General features: G+C 40.2%; 1 protein-coding gene across 1 annotated transcript in view; it reads left to right on the top strand.

Annotated features, from left to right (window-relative positions):
• Nucleotides 1-21257, top strand: part of EFNB2 (ephrin B2) — a 45965-nt gene extending 24708 nt beyond the window's left edge. Inside the window, exons 3-5 of the mRNA XM_033177302.1 lie at nucleotides 15153-15245; nucleotides 16011-16124; nucleotides 17576-21257. Coding sequence (XP_033033193.1) covers nucleotides 15153-15245; nucleotides 16011-16124; nucleotides 17576-17964 — 596 coding nt within the window. The 3' untranslated portion in view covers nucleotides 17965-21257. The remainder of the gene's footprint in view (nucleotides 1-15152; nucleotides 15246-16010; nucleotides 16125-17575) is intronic.
• Nucleotides 21258-22582: the final 1325 nt, after the last annotated feature.

The following is a 22582-nucleotide window of genomic DNA, read 5'->3' on the forward strand; positions in this document are numbered from 1 at the left end:
CCAGGCTGGAGTGCAGTGGCGTGATCTCAGCTCATTGCAACCTCCACCTCCTAGGTTCAAGTGATTCTCCTGCCTCAGCCTCCCGAGTAGCTGGGACTACAGGCATGCGACACCGTGGCCGGCTAATTTTTGTATTTTTAGTCGAGACAGGGTTTCACCATGTTGGCTAGGATCGTCTGGATCTCTTAACCTCGTGATCCTCCTGCCTCAGCTTCCCAAAGCGCTGGGATTCCAGGCGTGAGCCACCGCACCTGGCCTTAGTAAAGACTTTTAAAGTAAGACTTTTTCAGTGAAAGCTACTGTTTAGCATAACATTTATAGGGAACTGAGACTGATCAGATGCATTTATTAAGGAGGTTAATGCCCCTGGGTGGGGCAGGAGGAAGAAGGTAGTGGTACGGGAATAGTGGACACACTAAAGATGAGATGCTCTAGGGCAGTGAATGCATGTCCCTAAGGCGTGGATGCAGCCCAAGTCCACTGGTATGCCAACAGACCCCGAGTCTCTCCCCTTCTTTTAGCTTATGACTTCATGAAGAATGCTTTGCAAATTCTAAGTTCCCACTGGGCACAAGTGGAATTTTAGTAAACATTAAGAGTTTAACCTTTAGTGTGAAATAATATGCAAGCTATGCAAATAAAGAATTGTTTACCAACATCTCTTTGCTTAATGTAGTGGGCATTTAGTAATTGCTTTTTATTAATACATGAGAGATTTGTATTTAGAAGCACAGTTTAATTTATAATTATAATATTAATCTACACAATTATAGCATCTATTATTTTCTTGTTTTGGAAACTCTTCATACCGCACTAACAGGTTTATTGCAGTTACTGAGCTACTCTGGCCATCAGAGCTCTCCTTAGAGTTAGGATTTACCATGCAAAAGCATATAGTAGCCTGGGATAAATGAATCTTTCTTAATATGGAATTGAGGGTCTCAACTCTGAAACTACGAGAGGCTATTTGGATGTTGCTTTGGGGGACCGTCATAAGGGCTGGGTGAAGGACTCAGGGCTCAGGGCTCAGAAGTTTGCCAGGAAGTCCAGTTGAGACTTTCAGCAGAGTTGAAAGACTTCCACGATGGCGTAGGCAGAGGAAGGCGTTTCAGATACTTGGGAAAATATAGAAGCCAGTTTCTCACCCACCCTACAGCAAAGCTCATTGATCTACAAATTTCCCTAGAAAGGAAATGGGAAATGCAGAGAACAAATGTTAAAATAGTTTTAGAAATTAATATTGACTTTGTTTTGCTTCTGCGAAAGTTCCAAGACACCAAAACAATTAATGGATTTTAAAAAGTCGCTACTTTGCGTATCAGACAAATGCACACACACACACACAGTCAAGCTCTGTACTGGCTTTTTTGAGAAGGAAAGTGTTTGAAGTTAGTCATTTTTATATCAGTACATTTATGAATAGTGCTAGGTAGCATGACGGAAAGTATTAAAATTTACATGTCTATTTTTAACACTTCAAATCGTTGGTTCACTTTGAGACAGTACATAATATTGGCATTTGAGTTGCTTTAATAAATGCTACAATGGGTTTAACCCCAAATCTGAGTGTCTAGTTGGTAAGCGCCTTCACAACCAGCAGTGTTACAATAAATACCATGTTTTCGTGTGCTGGTTTCTTTCCGTGGAGAGGAAAAAGAGATCTGATGCTTTGGAGGAGTGCTTGACTTTCTTCCCCCAGGGAGGAGCAGTCCAGAGGGACTGACTTGCACTGCGGAGTACCCTACATGAACAGCATTTCGAAGAATTCAACCAGGAACCTAGAGTCCTACTTGCTAGTCCTGCTTCCTGAGCTTAATGAGAAAGTCACTTTATTTCTTCGAACTTTAATTTATTTCTCCAAAAAGCACTTTCAGTATTGTCATTGTTCTGGCTAATGATGGCGGTCTCCTCCGGTTTCGAGCCATCTGAGGGCTGGGCATACAAATCCAGTGTAGGAGCACTTGTTAGCGTGGTTTCAAATGCACAGGATCCTCTGTAAATTCTTTAAAAACATTGCATTTGATTTGTGGTGCTACCTGCTTTCAAATATAGTCATCACACTTGTGAGTTTCAGACATGAATATGAATTTTTCATTTGAACTGTATGTTTAAACACAGTAAGTGTTCACTAAGTCCCCTCAGGATATAATGTGGCAAACTGATATGCGTCCTCATTCATTCTTCTCATAGATGGTTACTTGCTTTTTAACTTGTGGCAAAATTGTATACGAAGGGTCGCCAACTTAAAATGGTTCCACTTAAATTTTTCAACTTTCTGATGGGTTTATTGGAGTATTAAGTGTATTTTCAATTGAATGATATTCAGCTTACCTTGTGCTTATCAAGTATCAAGACATAGCCCCACCTAAGTCAAGGAGCATCTGTATATGGGTTTTTATTCCTGTTTAGAATTGACATTTTCAAGTGACCTATTTCAGTAATTAGCCCTGGGCCTAATTTGCATAATGAGATCTCCTAATCTTCAAGTGATGCAAAGATGGAGATATTATGGCCATGTGGTCTGAAGAGACCTTTTCTTTATTATGTTCAGATCTTTGATTGCCTTAAAAACAGATTAGCTAATTTACATAACCTATAGTTATTTTTATTATTGTCTTTAAAGTTTTTTTTAATGTTCATGAAATAACTGTTTTGAAATTGCCCATTTTCAAGGGAAGCTGTGTCTTAGACTTACTAAATGCTCCATTTGTTACTGGGAAAGCCTTCTTGTGTTTGTAGCCTTTATCCATGGAGTTTTCTTTGCAGCACTTTCTGTGCCTGGTTTAGTTTCTTTTAAGAGGTGACACCCAAAGCTGAATGAGTCAGCAGGTTTGGTGTGTTGGCCCTTTGCAACAGCTGTCCTTACCAAGGTTCTGTGGGCTGGTGGTTCTACCTTCGCATAAAACCTTGCAAAATAACCCACAAAGAGGTTTTCGTCACACTACCAAAATCATGTGAGTCAGAGATGGATGAAAAATGAATGCCACTGTGTTCATACTTTTCAAGTTGACAGTAGCTACGGCAGAGCTGTTAGACAAAGAAAACCGTATTACAGAAGCACCTCCCAATGTAGCTTCATGTGGCTTTTGCATTATTTTGCTGCAGATCCATAGCTAAGACACATCTTGTGGCATAGTCCATAAGTCATCTTTTCTAAGGACTGTTTGATTAAAGGTTGTTCTGTGAGATCCACCCTGTGGTATTCATGGCATCCCCTTGGAGACCTCCCTCACTTTCCATGCCTTGGCAAAGTCTTCCTTAAGAAACACTGAACGAGTCTGGAGAAGCTGCCATTTCTTAGGGCCCTCATTGGTTCAGTTGTCTATAGCTTTTTTTTTTTTTTAATAAAGAGCATGTAAAATTGGAAGGCTCCACAAACAGCTTTGCTTTTTTTTTAGACGTGTACTCCACTTCTAAGCAAAATCACAAAGTAAAATGCTTGCACAAATATAATGAAACAATATTCTTAAAAGAATCAAAACAGAGGAACTTTAGAGTCTTGCTTATGTTGTTGAGCATATATTTGTTTTCTTCTCTGCTTTTGATTTACTTATTTCTGGGGTGTAGGTTTGGCAAGTAGCACTGAAATGTACTGAATGCACTGTTCTTTAGCAAGATAGTTACGGGAGCTTTTAAATGTCCTCTTAACAGATAGATTTCTTTTAGAATATAGAATGTGTGTGGGCTGTGTAAAGCGATTATGTGCTTTATTTGATGAATTATTTATGTACTATAAATGTAGCAAAAGCCACATTTCCATCATTAGATGTAATCCCATTTGGTGATACAACAACATCAGCCTGTCATTTGGGTCCTCTGACTGAGGGGTGAGGATTTATGTTTGATACCTTGCGCACAATGGCTGAGTTCAAGCATTTAAACACATTTTTATTTTTAACCTATAGCTCTCATCTTTGTAATATTCATCAGAATGCTTCCAGAGACTGTGCATTTGGGTTCTTGAGGGATACAGCACCACCACCACCCTCCCCGCGTCCAAGAGAAACAGCTCAACATCTTAGGTTGAGAGTCTGGGATCTGGAAGACCTGAGTTCCTGAGTGCCCTTTGACAAGTAACTTAACCCCCCTCTGCCTCAGTCTCTTCATCTGTAAAGTGGGAATAATGACAGCACCTGCTTCACAGGGTTGATGGGACTCCAGATGGAGTGGGATCTGTAACATGCTTATTACTTCCACCCTTGACACCAAATGCATATAACTAAGAGTTAACTTTGGAGCAGGGGAGGAAGTATGAGGCTGCAGGCTAGAGGCAGAGCTGTGCTCGGCTGCAGGCTGGAGAGGATGGGCCCCAAAAGCTTGGCTGATTTGACATCCATCCGTAAAATGGAACTCCAGAGAGTTTGCACATTTCAGTCATGCTGCATAACTTAATTATAAGATCTTCTCTCTGTCTTCTTTGAGTGTTATAAAAGCTCTTTTGTCCTTGAGCTTCCTTTACCAAGAAACATGCATTTATGTATCTTTTTGTTCATGGAATTGCCCAAGCTTGTTAGCAGATCCTTTGTAAGACCCAAAAGAGACAGACATGGGAGGAGTCTTCAGATACATATAATCATTTTTCCCAATTTCCATGTCACCAGCCTTGCCAGGACTTTTTCTCAGTTCCCTGTTACACAAAGAAAGGAATGTATCTTTATTGATAATTTTAGCAGCATCCTAATGTGGTATAAATCGTCTTCCAGAGAAGAAAATGTGTCAGGGTTGCGTTATCACTGAGACTAGCCGGGAAAGTAGATCAGTCCATTAGTCTGATAATTAGAAGCATTGTTTCTGTTATTTCTTAACATCATGTGAACTCCTTTTCTGGCTATATTAAAGGTTTTCCCAGTGTGTATCAGTGAAGCTCCTTATTGAATTTAATATGAATAAAGATAAATTCTTTACACTTAGGGATTAAAGTCTCAGCTTCTGCTTGAGATTGCACTGAGAAACTTCTGGCTCTCAGGTGTAATGGAGTCACGACCATGGGAATGTCTGTCCCATATGGCTCAGTGTGTAACAAGAAAAAGCTATTGTGGATGGAGCCTCTGTTCACATTACATGACCTCACCTAAGCCATCATGACAGCAAGAATGATTTAGGAATTGCTCAGAATAAAACTGCCTTCATTATTTCATAAAATATATCTTGGTATCTTTGGCACCTGTGTTTATGGCTTTTTCAAGGTTCACTGGGATTTATAAATAATTGGACAATACTAGAGACCTAGTACAAGTATGAAAGAGGACAGGCTTCTTTCTTAGTAACCTTTAAACATTCATCCAGAAGATAAAACTTTAAAGCAAAATAAAACACGAAAATAGCCAAGACGCACAGACAAACACATACATAGTTCTTAAGAGTCACATTTGTTCCTGAAGTTTCAAAATCTCAGGCTGGGTGTTTGATCACTTGGGGAAGTGCTATGGCCTTCACATAACTCTTGTCTCTCTTTGAAGTCTAGAGACACAGGTCTTAGCGCAATTTTTATCACCGTGAGAAAGCTGAAACTTAGAGAGTGTGAGTAGCTTAGTACAATTCCATTGGCCATCAAATGTCAGAAACAAAACTCAATCCAGGGCCGCTGGACCCTTAGGCCAGCATTGTTAGTTTACAACAGAGCCTCCTGGGTCCAAACATCTAAGTGCACATGTAGCAATAGTAAAGATAGTATGCAAGCATACATAACACATATGCAGAGACAGCAGAGTATATGTACACACATGTTGCATACATAGCAACAGCAGAACATGTAGCAATAGTAAAGATAGTATGCAAGCATACATAACACATATGCAGAGACAGCAGAGTATATGTACACACATGCTGCATACATAGCAACAGCAGAGAAGCTCATGAACTGTAAAGGATGGACTGTCTGCTTGTATCAGACATTTTGGTACTGACGCTTTGTCATATATTGTGTAACATATAACCAGCTTGCAATCATCTGCCCCCAAAGTTCAACTACAAATCCTACAGGGTACTAGGAAAGGAAGGCCATGGGGAAAAGGTGGTTATGATGGCAATTTGTTAGGTCTTATGAATTTTCTTTTTCTTTTTAGACATACTCTTAATTCCATTTTTTCAATAAGTCTATACTGTTTTGTGTTTTTGTGTTAGCAAGTACTTTGAGCCCCTCAATAGAAAATTGCTACATAATATAGTTATTAAAAATAAAAATCTCTCAAACATACAAGTAGAGGTGGTATGAGACTTCAAATTGCCTTAGCCAAGTACAAGTGCAACAGTTTTGTTGACTGCCTGGCCGGCTGGATAGATGGACTGATGGATTGGCAGACCCTCAAGCTGGAGGATAATTGATCTCATTACAGAGGAGCTAGGCTGGGTGACAGTTCTTCTTTGCAAGTGGCTTTTTGCATTGGTGAAGTAGCCTGTTTTGTTGTTCCTGATGTTAAACAGGAGATGAAGCAAACATGGGAAATTGCTCTGGATTCTTAGAGTATAGAACATGTCCCCTGGACGGAATAAGGTTCATGTGTAGGGCAAATTTAGACAGGGGCACCTGATTGGGGTTACTGCTGGTCTCTAAATGGTCAAAGCAAACAACATATCCATCTAAGCTGTGATGCCATGAGAGTGTTGCGTTTTCTCCTCTGCAGTGTTATATTCTAAACTGTCAGCAGATATTAATTCAGTCGCTGGTGAAGTCCCACCGCCTAGAGATGAACTCTGCCTCCGATGGGTATTTTCCACTTCAGTGCCACTCGTCTTGCAATTACTGGGTCATTAATATCATTGCGTGCAATTAGTGACAGTAGAATGAGCTAGAGGGTTGTGGGATGTGCACCCTCCCCACCATGAACTTTTTACTCGGACCCTTTCCTAGCTCCACCTTTTCATATTTTGGCAAGGAAATTTTAATGGTCGAGACTGTCAAAATCTTGAGAGTAAGGCACTGGATTATGTGCTGGAATAATTCACTCAAACACATGCTTCTTCGTGGTTCTGAATATTTTCATTAGATATTATCACTGTCCCTTCTCTGGGAAGTTTCGTGTTAAAAAATCTGATTCTTAAGTATAGCTAATATAGACAATAGGGAATTATGTTTTTATCTTTAGAACTCTTGCATTATTCTTTTCTTTAAAAATGTGAGCTTAGTCATTACTATTGAAGTGGCCATCTGGCCACCTATTTTTAAAACACAATTCCTCTATCTTAGTGGATTTTGGCCCATATTAAGCATATTAAGACTGACTTTTTTTTTTTTTTTTTTTTTTTTTTTTGAGACGGAGTCTCGCTCTGTCGCCCAGGCTGGAGTGCAGTGGCCGGATCTCAGCTCACTGCAAGCTCCGCCTCCCGGGTTCACGCCATTCTCCTGCCTCAGCCTCCCGAGTAGCTGGGACTACAGGCGCCCGCCACCTCGCCCAGCTAGTTTTTTGTATTTTTTTTTTTAGTAGAGACGGGGGTTTCACCATATTAGCCAGGATGGTCTCGATCTCCTGACCTTGTGATCCACCTGTCTCGGCCTCCCAAAGTGCTGGGATTACAGGCTTGAGCCACTGCGCCCGGCCTTTTTTTTTTTTTTTTTCTTTCAAGACATGGGGTTTTATTGGGGGCTTATATACAGGAGAGAGAGAGAGTCCAGTGGCAATGGGCTGGACAAGATATCCGCATGGCCCTGTGCAGTGAGCTGGGCAGGAAAACTGCAACTGCTTGCAAACAGCATGTAGTTTATAGCATTTCCACTGAAAACCATCCCGCTAATGACTTCCACCTGGCAACCTTCATTTAATCCAGAACTTAGGACCTCGAGTCCCTGTACGGCCCATGTTCCACAGGATGGGCCGAGGGCTCAGGTGTGCCTTCTAGACAAAGACTGACTCTCCACATTGGCCATCCCCGGATTCCCTAGCTCAAGACACATGTTCAGGTGTGTCTAAGGCTGGCTCGTCTATGTGAAGTTATTTATTCTTTACCATTGACTCTCATGTTCCCACTATGTTAAGTTTTTCTGAATTACTGTGGCAATAAGAAACAGTCCCTTAAATTATACTAGAAGAAAAGCCTTTTTTTTCGTTTTTTATTTTGAAATTTTTTTTTTAACTGAGAGATTCCACCTGCGTAAATCGTCATAACTTTTAACGGTAAGATCTTAGACTTAGAAAGTGATGTTTTTCCTCAACAGAATTTATTAAAAACCAAGACACCAAGGTGTTCCAAGCAATATTTTGAGGGGAAACAACTCCATAAATAATCTTATGTGGTTAGACCTGTCTCTAGCAAAACAAAAAAAGTCAGGGGTTGGGGGAAGTGAAGTTTATTGCCAGTACTGTCTGGTCTTTCTCAGAAAAGTGTCAGTGTACATCACTGAGCCTGGAGGATATGTTTTCTTGATCTATACCCCCTATGTGTACACGTGCTTGCATGCACACACGTGGACATGCACACATGTGCACCAGCCATCACTGCTTTTTGCTCCTCCGTCTTTTCACTCTGAGTGTCTGTAGCCAGTAGCTTTCCAGGTCTGTATTGTCAAAGATACCTGTGGCCCTGAATGTCTTCACTGATTGTTACTTGACATTCATACGGTTTTTAATGGTTGAAAGGCTTTATGCAAAAGCTGTGATATAATTTCTCCTGTTCTAGATACGGTGTTTATTGCTTTATTTTGTGACTGTTCTCTCAGTAGATTGACCTCTTCCCTCAGTGTCCAAGCCTCACATAGCATGATGGCACCTGCAAACTCAGTTCTGTATGCTGGTATCCTTTCTCTTCCCAAGTAGAAGTAATTAAGTAATATATGTCATCAAAACGTTTTAAGTGCACATATAAACAAAAACAACTTACCAAACTGCTTCAAAGTTGTTCCATTTTTAACACTCTTATTTCTGAACTCTGGGTAGAATATCCTATTATTGTTCATCATGAATATTTGAAAGGAAATAAAACTATACCATTTTCTTTAAGAGCATCCATTTGTACTTGATAGCGTCTTCAGTTATATTTCAACACTGGCAAACAGGAGGGGAGGTCTAAATTGTGACTCAATTTTAGAATCTACTTTTTCCAAATTATTGTTTAGTGCAGAAAACTAATTAATTGTGTTGCATAGAAAAGTCGCTGAAGCTAAGCCAGTTATTACTTCTTAATGCATGATTTACTGCTTTAAATTTTCAAAACACAACCATAGCAATGTGGTATTAATTCAAGTGATTCTTCCTATCATATTGAACAATGTTTTCACGGGTGAAAAACTCACACATCCTACATCACTGATAGTTTATACAGTGTTTTAGCTGTGGCTCCCTGCATGCAAAATAAAGAGTTAATCAAATGTCAGTGAGAACTGTCTCATCAAGTAGAGAGAGGGCTTGTTTTGTTTAAATTAACTTTGCTAAATATAATTTTCTTTTTGACAATAAATTCTTCTGTGTTTTTCTTTCTTCAAGTGAGGCCATTTAGGGAAGTATACCACATAAAACTTTTGCTCTAAGATAAGGCAAATTTGGTATTATAGGATGAAGTGCTATGTGATTTGAAGTAATGCTGAATTTTTTCAGTATATTCAGCTAAACAAGAATAATGAGGCCCTTGGAAAGACATGATTATATTTCTCATTTTTCTCATTTTAAAGTCACAGTGAAAAACACATAAAAGGAAGAAGTTAGAAAAAAATGAATGAAATTGTGGTTTTCCTTTTGGCAAATTAAATAGATGTTTCTGTTTCAGAAGATTTTATTAATTACCTTTAAAGAAACAGTCATTTATTTTTGGCATTCAGTGAACATTATCATTTCCATGTTTAGAACTTTTCTTCTAAGTTAGCATCTTAAAAGATAACTGTGAAACTCAAGGCATTCAACTACATTAATTTGAGTTTCAGAAACTGAATTCTTGTTTCTAGAGTACATAGTTCGAATTGATGTCAGGGTGTTAAATAGATAAATCTTAGCTTCCTGGGTTGTATAGTCACATTAATTATTATTATTTTTAATCAGCCTTCTTATTTTTCAACTTACCTCTTTTTTTTTTTTTTTTTTTTTTTGGACACTCAGATTTGATAGCCCTGTGGTAGAAGAAAACAGTAATACAGTTTGGTATGTTGTTGTGTTTATGTTTATTTTAAAGTCACCGCTTTGCTTTCCATGTTGTTACTGGATTATGCTTTTTTTAGTTCCTCAGTTTGCCAGGATAACAGTCTTCCGATCTTCAGAAGTCTGTGTCGAGCTTACAGAAACTGATGTGTAGGAAGACTAGCCTAAGAAATCCAAATTAGCAAGGCTAGCATGTGAGAACATGCTGGAAAAGAATAGCTCCCATAGATATTGACAGAGAATGTTCATAAAATGCTGCTTATTTCGTGGTCACATGAGAGTGAGTTGTGTCCAGTGCAGCTGTATGTAAGGGCATCGTTTTTATTCTTACAACTCTGTGGTTTTCATGACCCTGCATGCTTATTATGTCTCTCTGGTGGACTTCTTCAACAGAGTTGATACAAGTCCTTGCTTTCAAATGTCCATCAGCCCTCTGCCCCACCCCGGCCCTGTCCAACTACGCTACATTTTAAAATAATTTGAAATACCCTCCGTAGGATTTATATTTCTTCGTGCTTCATTCTTTCCGTAAGAACTGTGATACCATTATTCTGTAGGATATTTTTGTGCTTCCCGTTTCGAATCTCTGTGCCAGTGACACCCATGTATCGGCACAAATCCAGAAGTTTGACTGTCCATCTGATTAGCACACTCTTAGCAATGTGGTGGACTAAACACAGCCAAGATGTGGGGCTGGAGCTTAGCCTCCTGGGAGCAGAGCAGTGAACATCAGATGAAGACATGTGAAAATGGAGTACTACTTCCTCTTCGCGGGGATGGGCTAAAAAGCACAGCCAGAAATATTCTTGCCCTTCGAGTCTGCTTTATAGTTACTCACTGGTTCTCTTTTTTTTCCTACTCAGATAACCAGTATGCTCTTCCCAGTGACTAAGAACTGTAGGTGCAAATAGATGGCAAACCGCAGATGGCGGCTGTGTGGTTTCAGATGTGCTCCTGAACTTTTAGACAATGTGAACTCAGGGAACTTCTAGACGATGTGAACTCAGGGAACTGTTTTTACTGAGCAGTAATCTCTGCCCACTGGAAATGAGGCCCTGGGGGGAACAATGTAGTGACTTCTGTGTACTTACTACATGCAATTAGACCACTGAAGCAAAAGCTTTTAAAAGCAGACTGTAAAATGCCCATGTATCTTTATTAAGCCTATTTTCCAACTGGATAGAGAAACTTTTCTAGTAATTTTTAAATTTATAAAGTCTGTTTTTTTCCTGAGCCAAGGGAAAAAAACTATCTGGGCACTAAAAGCTTAGTTGTAACAGTGTTACTTTTTCTGTCTCTGAATGATTAAATGTGATTTCATCTATTTAGCAATACTATGATTGTGGCTGCATTAGATCATGCTGATAGAAAGATACAAAGAAAACTTAAGTATAATGAACTAACAATTTATTTGCACTCTTTCTCTAAGTTCAAAATTCCTAGTACATTCAAATGAACAATGAAAATAATTGCAAAATTGTCTCCTGAAATGGAAATAGATTTTTTTTTATTTCCAAGCATTAGCAATTTCTTGTTATTTTTCAAAATCAGCCACTAGGCCTTTCAAAACTTCTTGGTGACTATTGCAGGAGAAATCAGAATATTAATCTTGTGGTTTTATTTCAGAGTTCGCTGCCAGGAAGGAGGTATAATTGGGTTAGGAGACTTTTTTTTAGCTGTGTCACTGTTCAAGGAGGGGGTTTGGAAGCTTGCCATAAGAATGACATTCCGTGATGAGGATATAGCAGGGGAGAAGAAAGGTGATTTTCACTATGGAAAGTTATACTTACATCAAATATAAAATAGACTGAAGTCATTTTGAATTATGTTATACTTGTAAAGTTTACCTCCTGGAGTTTCAGTGAGTACCAGCGTACTAACTGGGTTAAAACAGGGTTATTCATGACAACTTAGATCATTTCTAACTCATGGCAAAAATCTTCCCTGGTGGAATGTGTAACAGTATTTTCAATGCCCCTTTATAAGCAACCAAGCATTTGGGATGTTAATGTAATGTTAGTAGTGAATTTTTCAGTATCTTTCAGTAACCTTTGCAGGTCACAAGTTGACTTAAAAGGAAAAGAAGCAAAATCCTGAATATAGCAGAAAAACTGTCCTCTCTCAGACTGTTCAGCCCACTTTTGCTCACCACCCTGCAAGCACCCTCCCCCAAACAAGCAGTAGCCTGGGGCTTCAGAAGAACCTACAAAAGCAGCATCTGTAGATTTTTTCTTATCCAACTCTAAGACTTGAAAGTTTCCCTCTTCCCCCCAACACTTTTTTTTTTAAACCAAGAAATAAAAAAGTTTTCACTCTTAAAGGTGCAAAGCAGTTTCATTCTTATGCAACATAGCCTTCCTCCTACTGTCTTATAGTCTGTGGATGTTAAATTATAGATTCCAATTGAATTTTAATACTCTAGAGATTTTACATTTGTGGTTGTCAAGACACCATTTTGGGTAAACCTAGGGAGCTCCACACAAAAGCATTGATATTCAGAAAAGGCATTGACCTAGAAATTAAAAGACAAAAAGTCAAATAATGTTCACCTCTTGTGCTTCCAGTTTGACAAAGTAGAAGTCATCAGTAGTTTCTCCCTCTGCAGATGCAGTTCTCAATTCTATTTACAATTAACTCTGCTCTACTGTGCATGTCTTTCTCTTCCTGATATTCATTTAATTGTTTTTCTTTTGGATCTGAATCTTTGACTGTCTTTTCCCCTTAAGATTAAAATAAATAAATGTATATTCCTCCCCTTTCTTTCTGTGCACTGCCCTTCAGATCTCATTATGTCATTTTTTCAGCTTAGTGTTGAAACTTTCAGCAAAAAAAGTAAGTCATTTAACTTTGAGTTTGAGTGCACTTTTGCATGTAGGTTCATTTATGTGTATGTGCATTTAAAAACATTGGGATTCCACTTGAATTAAGTAAACCAAACATTTTAAACCATCAGCCAAATAGAGACATCAGCTTTTCACTTTTCTCTATACGCAGACACATCCTAATTTGTTAGAAAAATCAAACAGGAAGATTCTCAACAGTTAATTGAAGATTATAGCACTGCTCTGAAATGGTCCAGAAATAGGGTCTGCTCATAGAAACTCATAGTTTGAAGCCTTTGGGAGGAAAGGGTACTTTGAAATTTAGGCACATATTTGGAAGAGGGAAAAGGGAAAGAGCAGAATGAAGAACTGAAAAAAAATCACACTGGGGCCTGTCGTGGGGTGGGGGGCTGGGGGAGGGATAGCATTAGGAGATACACCTAATGTAAATGATGAATTAACAGGTGCAGCATACCAACATGGCACATGTATACATATGTAACAAACCTGCACATTGTACACATGTACCCTAGAACTTAAAGTACAATAAAAAAAAATTTTTATAGTCACATTAAATAATTTTTTTAAAAAAGAACTGAAAAAAAGACTTTTTTTAGATTCACAGAAGTGTACGAAATTTTTAGGTTTTTTTTTTAAGCTGTCTGCTGAGCAGTTTCTTAATAGTCTACAATGTTTGTATCTACAAACAGATACCGTCTGCTTCTTACTACCCTTCCAAGACCATTATTATTATGGCAATTATTGCTCAGTTTCCCAGCAAAAATTTATCCATAGTTACAGAAGAATGAGATGCGATTGTGAGACTGTAAAGTTTAAGCAAGCACTCAGAGAAGCACAGTGATATGTATGCACAGAAGGGGCAGCCTTTGTTTTGAGGAAAACAGTGAAAGTAAAAGTTAATTCAAGACCAAAAGACAAGTAAATAAGTGCCTTATTTTTGTAGTTAATATAATTTCCATGGAATGCCTATTTCTACTATAAATGCATATAGAACTTGTTTGCTGACCCACTGTTTGGAAAACAAACAATCCCATTAGAAGAATGTCTTTGGGATTTATTTTTACCAGAAAAACAATCCTTTTTTCAATCCCTTGCAAAGTACAATGTTACAAGACTTTGATAATCAGGTAGAAAATGGATTTAAATTGCAGAAATGTATATGAAACACTTTTGCTCCTTGCCCCTTGAACTTTAGGGGAATGAAAACGTCTAGCACTCTCCACCTTCTTTTCTCTCCTGGAACTTGAACTGTAATTCAAAGCCTGTTTCTCATTAAAGTACCTGGCAGCCTCTCTCTGTACAGCTTGAGTTACAAAGCTATTCAGAGACCTCGCTGGTCTAAAGAGACAGAACATGGATGTGTTTAAATAGAGCATAGGCTGTTGAAAAAGAAAATGCTGAAAATGGTGAAATGATTCTGTCCTTCCTTCCACTCCTTACTGCCGAGGTGGAGAGGGAATTCAGTTGGTGAACACCAGCAAGTGGCTGATAAAAGTCCCCACTTTCTCTCCAGGGCTGCACCGGACCCAGAATGAGTGGTGGGCATGTGTGTGAACCCTCTATTCAGCCAGAGTTTTCCTGCAACACGTAGTTTGGTTGAAGAGGTTGACTGAGGTTGACATTGGCAGTAATAACACGTGTGTTCTTCTGATTTACAAAATGATAGAGGAAAAGGGAGATTTTGAAGACCTGAATTCTGGTATACTTCTTAAGCATGTATCAGGCTGAAGAAAGAAGACAAGGGTTGTGGGAGGCTCCTGGTCTAGTGTTTACAGAACTTGGATGCTTGACAAACAGAGCGTCAAGCTGATTGTTCTTGAAGCAGGAAATCTGCAGTGGAGGAAGCAGGTGTGGGGGGATGATTACCACGTTTGGAAATGGCTGCATTAACTATTTTGCTTTTCTGAGTTTGGCCCCAAAAGAGTCCATAGACTTTTTGAAAGATGCCATCCCTTTTATTTATAGACTAACATTAAATCAGTCATTTGTGAAGGAAGGAGAAAGTGCCTAAATAAATTTGGAGTCAGATAGCATACATGCGGCAGTGTTTCCGATATCCATTTCTCTTTATTTCTTTTTCTTTTTCTTTTTGGCTTTCAGCATCCCCATACTTTCAGAAAACTTGTGACTAAGAGTGAATTCTTATTTTTCAAATTGTTTTCAGACATTTCATGTTCATGTAAACTTGGCTTATTGATTTCCTGATTTTTCTTTATTTTTTTGTTTTGTCCATTTTATTTTTAATCAGCTACATCAAATGGGTCTTTGGAGGGCCTGGATAACCAGGAGGGAGGGGTGTGCCAGACAAGAGCCATGAAGATCCTCATGAAAGTTGGACAAGGTAAAGACCATCTGCTGCTTCATGACGCCACTGTGACCTGGTGTAGCCCCCAGCTAGTGTGGTGCTAATGTTGCCGACGCCCACCTTCATTCGCTCTTCTCTTTAGTTTTCAAAGCAAACCCTACTGCACTTTGAGCCACTGACAGATTTCCTCAAGTCAGTGTACTAAGCTTTTATTGGAGATCTCTCTAAGAGTTGAGGTCAGCAAGGTAGAATGTCTATTGCCATAGATAGATAGATAGATAGATAGATAGATAGGTAGGTAGATAGATGATAGATAGATAGATATTTCTTTTTAAAAAGCAATACACTTTGGTTCAAAATCAAAATATCCAGAATGAAAACTAAAAGCTTGTGCAGTTTTGCTCATTTCTGAATCTTGACTATAGAAGAGTTTTGTTCATTGTGACTTTTCCAGTGTAGATAACCTATTGTGCAGAAAGAAATAATTCTTCTTCTAATTAAAAATTGGTATAGTAGTCAATCAACTTGCTCAGTTAAATTGAAATGTCATCTGCAATGCTTTGCCTGCCAAATGCAAGAATCCCTATAGTTTCCACAGATGGCCTCACGATCTAAACCTCTGAAATAACTAGTATAACCATTTTGTTTTAAAAGAAAAATTATATTCTTGTATTTCACAGTACTTTGCATAAACACTCTTATGTTCATTGCTATTCATGCCTGTTGAAAAATATATGCAGCTCCTCAAGCTAGATATTGTCAGATGTCTGTGCCGTAATTAATCATTTGTTTTTCATATAGCTGCAAGTTCTGCTGGATCAACCAGGAATAAAGATCCAACAAGACGTCCAGAACTAGAAGCTGGTACAAACGGAAGAAGTTCAACAACAAGTCCCTTTGTAAAACCAAATCCAGGTATAACAGCATGATCTGTGTATATGGAGGTCTGTGGGTCCCACATTCTTAGTAGTATCTTAAAAGGTAGAGCAGAGTCTAAGGACTTCTAACCAGTTAGGATTAGCTCGTAGTTACAGTGATCAGGAATCTTTGCTGTCAGTGAGTCATTATTAATTACACTTAATAAGAACAAAATAACTCATTCCAGTGAAAGTCATACATTCAAAAGAGTAGAATTCATGAGCTGTAAGTGCCAGTTATTAGAGCTACTCTGTCAGGCCAAAGGTTTCATTGGCTGACATTTTATCAAGCTGGTTGTCAATGCCAGCCTAAAGCTGATGTTAATGTATATGTAATTAATGTGCTAATCCCTCCTCTAATTATATCTAATCCACAGAGGGCCTAATTGATCCTCTTCTAAATTTTAAATGGTAACATTTTTAAATATTGCATAATAGTATTTTTTCAGGTGGTTATCGTTATTTTGTTCCACATTTGCCATGTGAAAGAAAATATTAAACAGGTCCCTGACAAAAGCGTAGAATACCAGATAAAATTGTCCGTCATTGACCTTCGTTTTCTTAACAGTCTTGGAACAAATAGCTCTGTATTTGTTGCCCTGCTAATGAACGTTTGATAGAGCAGCTGTTGAGCAGACATCAGCAGTTTTGTATTAGGGATCTGTGTGCTTGGTTGGTAGTTGTGCGACTTGATCATCTGCAGCAGTATTCCATCTCTTTCCAAGAGTCAAGGAGGGAAGTTGTTATTTCTAACTTTCAATGACAAGATGTGTCAAATTCTTGTGACAAACTGATAAATGGATAATATAATGATGCCAGGCAATTTTTTAGTGCTTACCATTTGGGCTGGCAGTCTGTTCAGTGTGAGAGTTTCTGCTGCCTTCCAAATATATTTTAAGTGTAAATCAAATAATACAGACGAGTTACGAGCTGAACATTTTCCCAGGCCCCCTCACTCCTTCCGCGTTCCCGAGCTGTTCTGCCAGGAGGCCGGGCTCTTCTTTAGAAGGCAGGACCTTTGAAGGTTCGCATGAAACAGGCTTTCTCAAAGGAGGCGGAAGAGCAATACCACATGAGCGCTCACCGCTGACCTGGAGAATTGGCCACTTCCCTTTTTCTTCCCTGCGGCTGCCCCAGGCTGGCTAGCACGGGTTAGAAGATGAAGCAAGATCAAGGGCTGGCTGGCACCGACAGTCTGTGCTCTTGCTGGATAATGATACAAAGGAAACCCTGTGGCTTGGGAGGGTGGGAAAGTCCCCCCTAGAGAGAGAGAGACCTCTCATTTCCATTTTCCTGAGCTCTTAGACGGGGTATTGGCGAGGCAAAGTCCAGCTTCTAGTTAGTAATAAGCCTGGCTTATTTTTCACGTGTTTAAGGGTCATAAAAGCAGTCCATCAGCACCGGCGCAGCAGTAACCCTCTCTGACCTTTTCTCTCTCCGCGTCTGCAGGTTCTAGCACAGACGGCAACAGCGCCGGACATTCGGGGAACAACATCCTCGGTTCCGAAGTGGCCTTATTCGCAGGGATTGCTTCAGGATGCATCATCTTCATCGTCATCATCATCACGCTGGTGGTCCTCTTGCTGAAGTACCGGAGGAGACACAGGAAGCACTCGCCGCAGCACACGACCACGCTGTCGCTCAGCACGCTGGCCACGCCCAAGCGCAGCGGCAACAACAACGGCTCGGAGCCCAGTGACATTATCATCCCGCTAAGGACTGCGGACAGCGTCTTCTGCCCTCACTACGAGAAAGTCAGCGGGGACTACGGGCACCCGGTGTACATCGTCCAGGAGATGCCCCCGCAGAGCCCGGCGAACATATACTACAAGGTCTGAGAGGGACCCTGGCGGTACCTGTGCTTTCCCAGAGGACACCTACTGTCCCGATGCCTCCCTTGAGGGTTTGAGAGCCCGCGTGCTGGAGAACTGACTGAAGCACAGCACCGGGGGAGAGGGACACTCTTCGGAAGAGCCCGTCGCGCTGGACAGCTTACCTAGTCTTGTAGCATTCGGCCTTGGTGAACACACACGCTCCCTGGAAGCTGGAAGACTGTGCAGAAGACGCCCATTCGGACTGCTGTGCCGCGTCCCACGTCTCCTCCTCAAAGCCATGTGCTGCGGTCACTCAGGCCTCTGCGGAAGCCAAGGGAAGACAGTGGTTTGTGGACGAGAGGGCTGTGAGCATCCTGGCAGGTGCCCCAGGACGCCACGCCTGGAAGGGCCGGCTTCTGCCTGGGGTGCATCTCCCCCGCAGTGCATACCGGACTTGTCATACGGACCTCGGGCTAGTTAAGGTTTGCAAAGATCTCTAGCGTTTAGTCCTCACTGTCTCTCACTCGTTCTGTTACCCAGGGCTCTGCAGCGCCTCACCTGAGACCTCCACTCCACATCTGTATCACTAACGGAACACTCGTGTCTGGAGTCCCCTCCTCCAGCCGTTGGCAACAACAGCTTCAGTCCATGGGTAAATCCGTTCATAGAAATTGTGTTTGCTAACAAGGTGCCCTTTAGCCAGATGCTAGGTTGTCTGCGAGGAAGGCTAGGAGTTCGTAGAAGCGGGTGGGGCTGGGGAAAGGGCTGGCTGCAATTGTAGCTCACTGCTGCTGCCTCTGAAACAGAAAGTTGGAAAGGAGAAAAGAAAAAAGCAATTAGGTAGCACAGCACTTTGGTTTTGCTGAGATTTAAGAGGCAAGTAGGAGACACGACAGCACACACAGTGGATTCCAGTGTATGGGGAGGCGCTCGCTGTTATCAAATAGCGAAGTGCAGGAAGAAAAGCCCCTCTTCATTCCGGGGAACAAAGACGGGTCTTGTTGGGAAGAGAACAGGCTTGGAGGGAAGGGAGAAAGTAGGCCGCTGGTGATATATTCGGGCAGGACTGTTGTGGTACTGGCAATAAGATACACAGCTCCGAGCTGTAGGAGAGTCGGTCTGCTTTGGATGATTTTTTTAAGCAGACTCAGCTGCTATACTTATCACATTTTATTAAACACAGGGAAAGCATTTAGAATAGCAGAGAGCCAAATCTGACCTAAAAGTTGAAAAGCCAAAGGTCAAACAGGCTGTAATTCCATCATCATTGTCGTTATTAAAGAATTCTCATCTATAAAAGGTAGGTCAGATCCCCCTCCCCCCAGGGTCCCCCTTCCCCTCTGGATTGAGCCTTACGACACTTTGGTTTATGGCGGTGCTGTCTGGGTGCCAGGGCTGCAGGGCCGGTACTGATGGCGGCTGCAGCGCCAGGTGCTCTGTGTCAAGGTGAAGCACGTGCGGCAAGCCTCTTAGGGTCCTTAAGACGGAAATAAATTATGATGTCCAGGGGGAGAAGGAAGATAGGACGTATTTATAATAGGTCTATAGAACACAAGGGATATAAAATGAAAGATTTTTACTAATATATATTTTAAGGTTGCACACAGTACACACCGGAAGATGTGAAATTCATTTGTGGTAATTAAGTGGTCCCAATGCTCAGTGCTTAAAAAAACAAATTGGACAGTTACTTTCTGGGAAAAACAACATCATTCCAAAAAGAACAATAATGAGAGCAAATACAAAAATAACCAGGTCCTCCAAAGGCATCTCACGGAACCGTAGACTAGGAAGTACAAGCCCCACACACCAGGAAGTCGATGTGATTGCATCATACATTTAACAATGACAAGATGTTCCGGCATTTATTTTCTGCGTTGGGTTTTCCCTTGCCTTGTGGGCTGAAGTGTTCTCTAGAATCCAGCAGGTCACATTGGGGGCTTCAGGTGACGATTTAGCTCTGGCTCCCTGCTCCTGTCCTCCCCCGCACCCCCTCCCTTCTGGGAAACAAGAAGAGTAAACAGGAAACCTACTTTTTATGTGCTATGCAAAATAGACATCTTTAACATAGTCCTGTTACTATGGTAACACTTTGCTTTCTGAATTGGAAGGGAAAAAAATGTAGCGACAGCATTTGAAGGTTCTCAGACCTCCAGTGAGTACCTGCAAAAATGAGTTGTCACGGAAATTATGATCCCCTATTTCCTGAACCTGGAAATGATGTTGGTCCAAAGTGTGTGTGTATGTGTGAGTGGGTGTGTGGTATACATGTGTACATATATGTATAATATATATCTACAATATATATTATATATATCTATATCATATTTCTGTGGAAGGTTGCCATGGTAACCAGCCACAGTACATATGTAATTCTTTCCATCACCCCAACCTCTCCTTTCTGTGCATTAGTACAAGAGTTTCTTGTAAGCCATCAGAAGTTACTTTTAGGATAGGGGAGAGGGGCAAGAAGGGGAAAAATGGGAAATAGTCTGATTTTAATGAAATCAAATGTATGTATCATCAGTTGGCTATGTTTTGGTTCTATACTAAACTGTGAAAAATCAGATGAATTGATAAAAGAGTGCCCTGCAACCAATTGAAAAGTGTTCTGTGCGTCTGTTTTGTGTCTGGTGCAGAATATGACAATCTACCAACTGTCCCTTTATTTGAAGTTGGTTTAGCTTTGGAAAGTTACTGTAAATGCCTTGCTTGTATGATCATCCCTGGTCACCCGACTTTGGAATTTGCACCATCATGTTTAAGTGAAGATGCTGTAAATAGGTTCAGATTTTACTGTCTATGGATTTGGGGTGTTACAGTAGCCTTATTCACCTTTTTAATAAAAATACACATGAAAACAAGACAGAAATGGCTTTTCTTACCCAGATTGTGTACATAGAGCAATGTTGGTTTTTTATAAAGTCTAAGCAAGATGTTTTGTATAAAATCTGAATTTTGCAATGTATTTAGCTACAGCTTGTTTAACGGCAGTGTCATTCCCCTTTGCACTGTAATGAGGAAAAAATGGTATAAAAGGTTGCCAAATTGCTGCATATTTGTGCCGTAATTATGTACCATGAATATTTATTTAAAATTTCGTTGTCCAATTTGTAAGTAACACAGTATTATGCTTGAGTTATAAATATTTTTTTCTTTCTTTGTTTTATTTTAATAGCCTGTCATAGGTTTTAAATCTGCTTTAGTTTCACATTGCAGTTAGCCCCCGAAAATGAAATCCGTGAAGTCACATTCCACATCTGTTTCAAACTGAATTTGTTCTTAAAAAAATAAAATATTTTTTTCCTATGGAAAAAGTGCCTTCAAAGTACTTCTTTTCTTTTCTTTTCTTTTCATTTTTCTTTCTTTTTTTGTTTATTATTTTAATTTGCCTTCCTTTACTCTATTTCCCCCAAAATTACAGTAATCCGGAGACTTCTGTCCATGGACACTGTGTGCCCACTTTTCAAATCGGGATGTGCACATAACACAAATACTAATTTTGCTAAGAGCCATGAGCTCATTATTCCCCATAAAACCACGAACTCACATTTCAAAAATAATATAAAATTGTATAAAATCCTAATAATCCTCAACAGAAAATCTCTCTAGTGGCGCCTGAATCGCACAGTCAGAATAGTTAACCTACAAAATTAGCTGTCTCAGGAAAAAGAGGGAAATGTACTCTTATCTTACACTTAATTCCAAATTGATCTAGTTTCCATAGAAGCAAAGCAGCTGTCCATCGCTTCATTTTTCTTGACAGAATAATCCTAGGGAGAAGGAAGAAGTCAAATGTTTTTGTAAAAACATGGATGAAAGCACATTTTGTGATACTGGTTGAAGGCAAGCCAGAGGCCAGCTGTGAGTTTAAAACACACTTTAAGTGGTCACCTTGCTGGGGCAGGTAACTACGCTGAGGGGTGTGATTATTTTTCAGGCCTCTTGTAGTCTTGGATATTAAGACTGATCATTATCCTTCCTGGGTAGCTTTTTAAACAGCCAAGAGTCCCACCCATAGCAGAGAACTTGACCACCCTTGAGATCTGAGTGCTAAGATCTTTACAGTATCTCAGGTTAATCCCTGCCATAGGAGTGAGACATTGTAGGTAGGAAGGACAGGGAAAAGCCCTGGAGTCAGGAAGTAAACCAGAAGAGTTCCCAGGTCTGACTGACTGGCCCCAGACCACACCCCAGTCAGTGGAAGAAACCATATGTTTCAAAAGTCCCCAGGTGATGATGAAAGGCTGGTTTGGACACAGGGATCTACACAGCTTAGCATAGTACTTGTACTAGAGAAATGTTTGTTAAATAAATGCCTCCCTTCATCAACAGCAACAAATATCCCCAGAGGCCCAGCGTTTTCGTTGATGCTACAGTCATAGTTTCATCTATTCCAGGATTTTATCCCGCTGCACCCATCTGCCTTCGGTTGCAGATCCAAGTTGATGGATGCAATTTTATAGCCAAGCTGAACCCTCGACCCTATATACCAAGGTCATTTCTGATTAGTCTGGGCAAAAGAAAAGAACCAAAGTGAAGTAATGCATTTTCAACCTTTACTTTGTGGTCCCTATTACAATATAAATTACCAAATACACAAGGTCATGGTTTGGACCTTGTTTTTAGATCATGTTTTCTG

The sequence above is a fragment of the Trachypithecus francoisi genome, unplaced genomic scaffold (genome assembly GCF_009764315.1).
Source record: "Trachypithecus francoisi isolate TF-2019V2 unplaced genomic scaffold, Tfra_2.0 Lachesis_group18, whole genome shotgun sequence".
NCBI classification, from domain to species: domain Eukaryota; kingdom Metazoa; phylum Chordata; class Mammalia; order Primates; family Cercopithecidae; genus Trachypithecus; species Trachypithecus francoisi.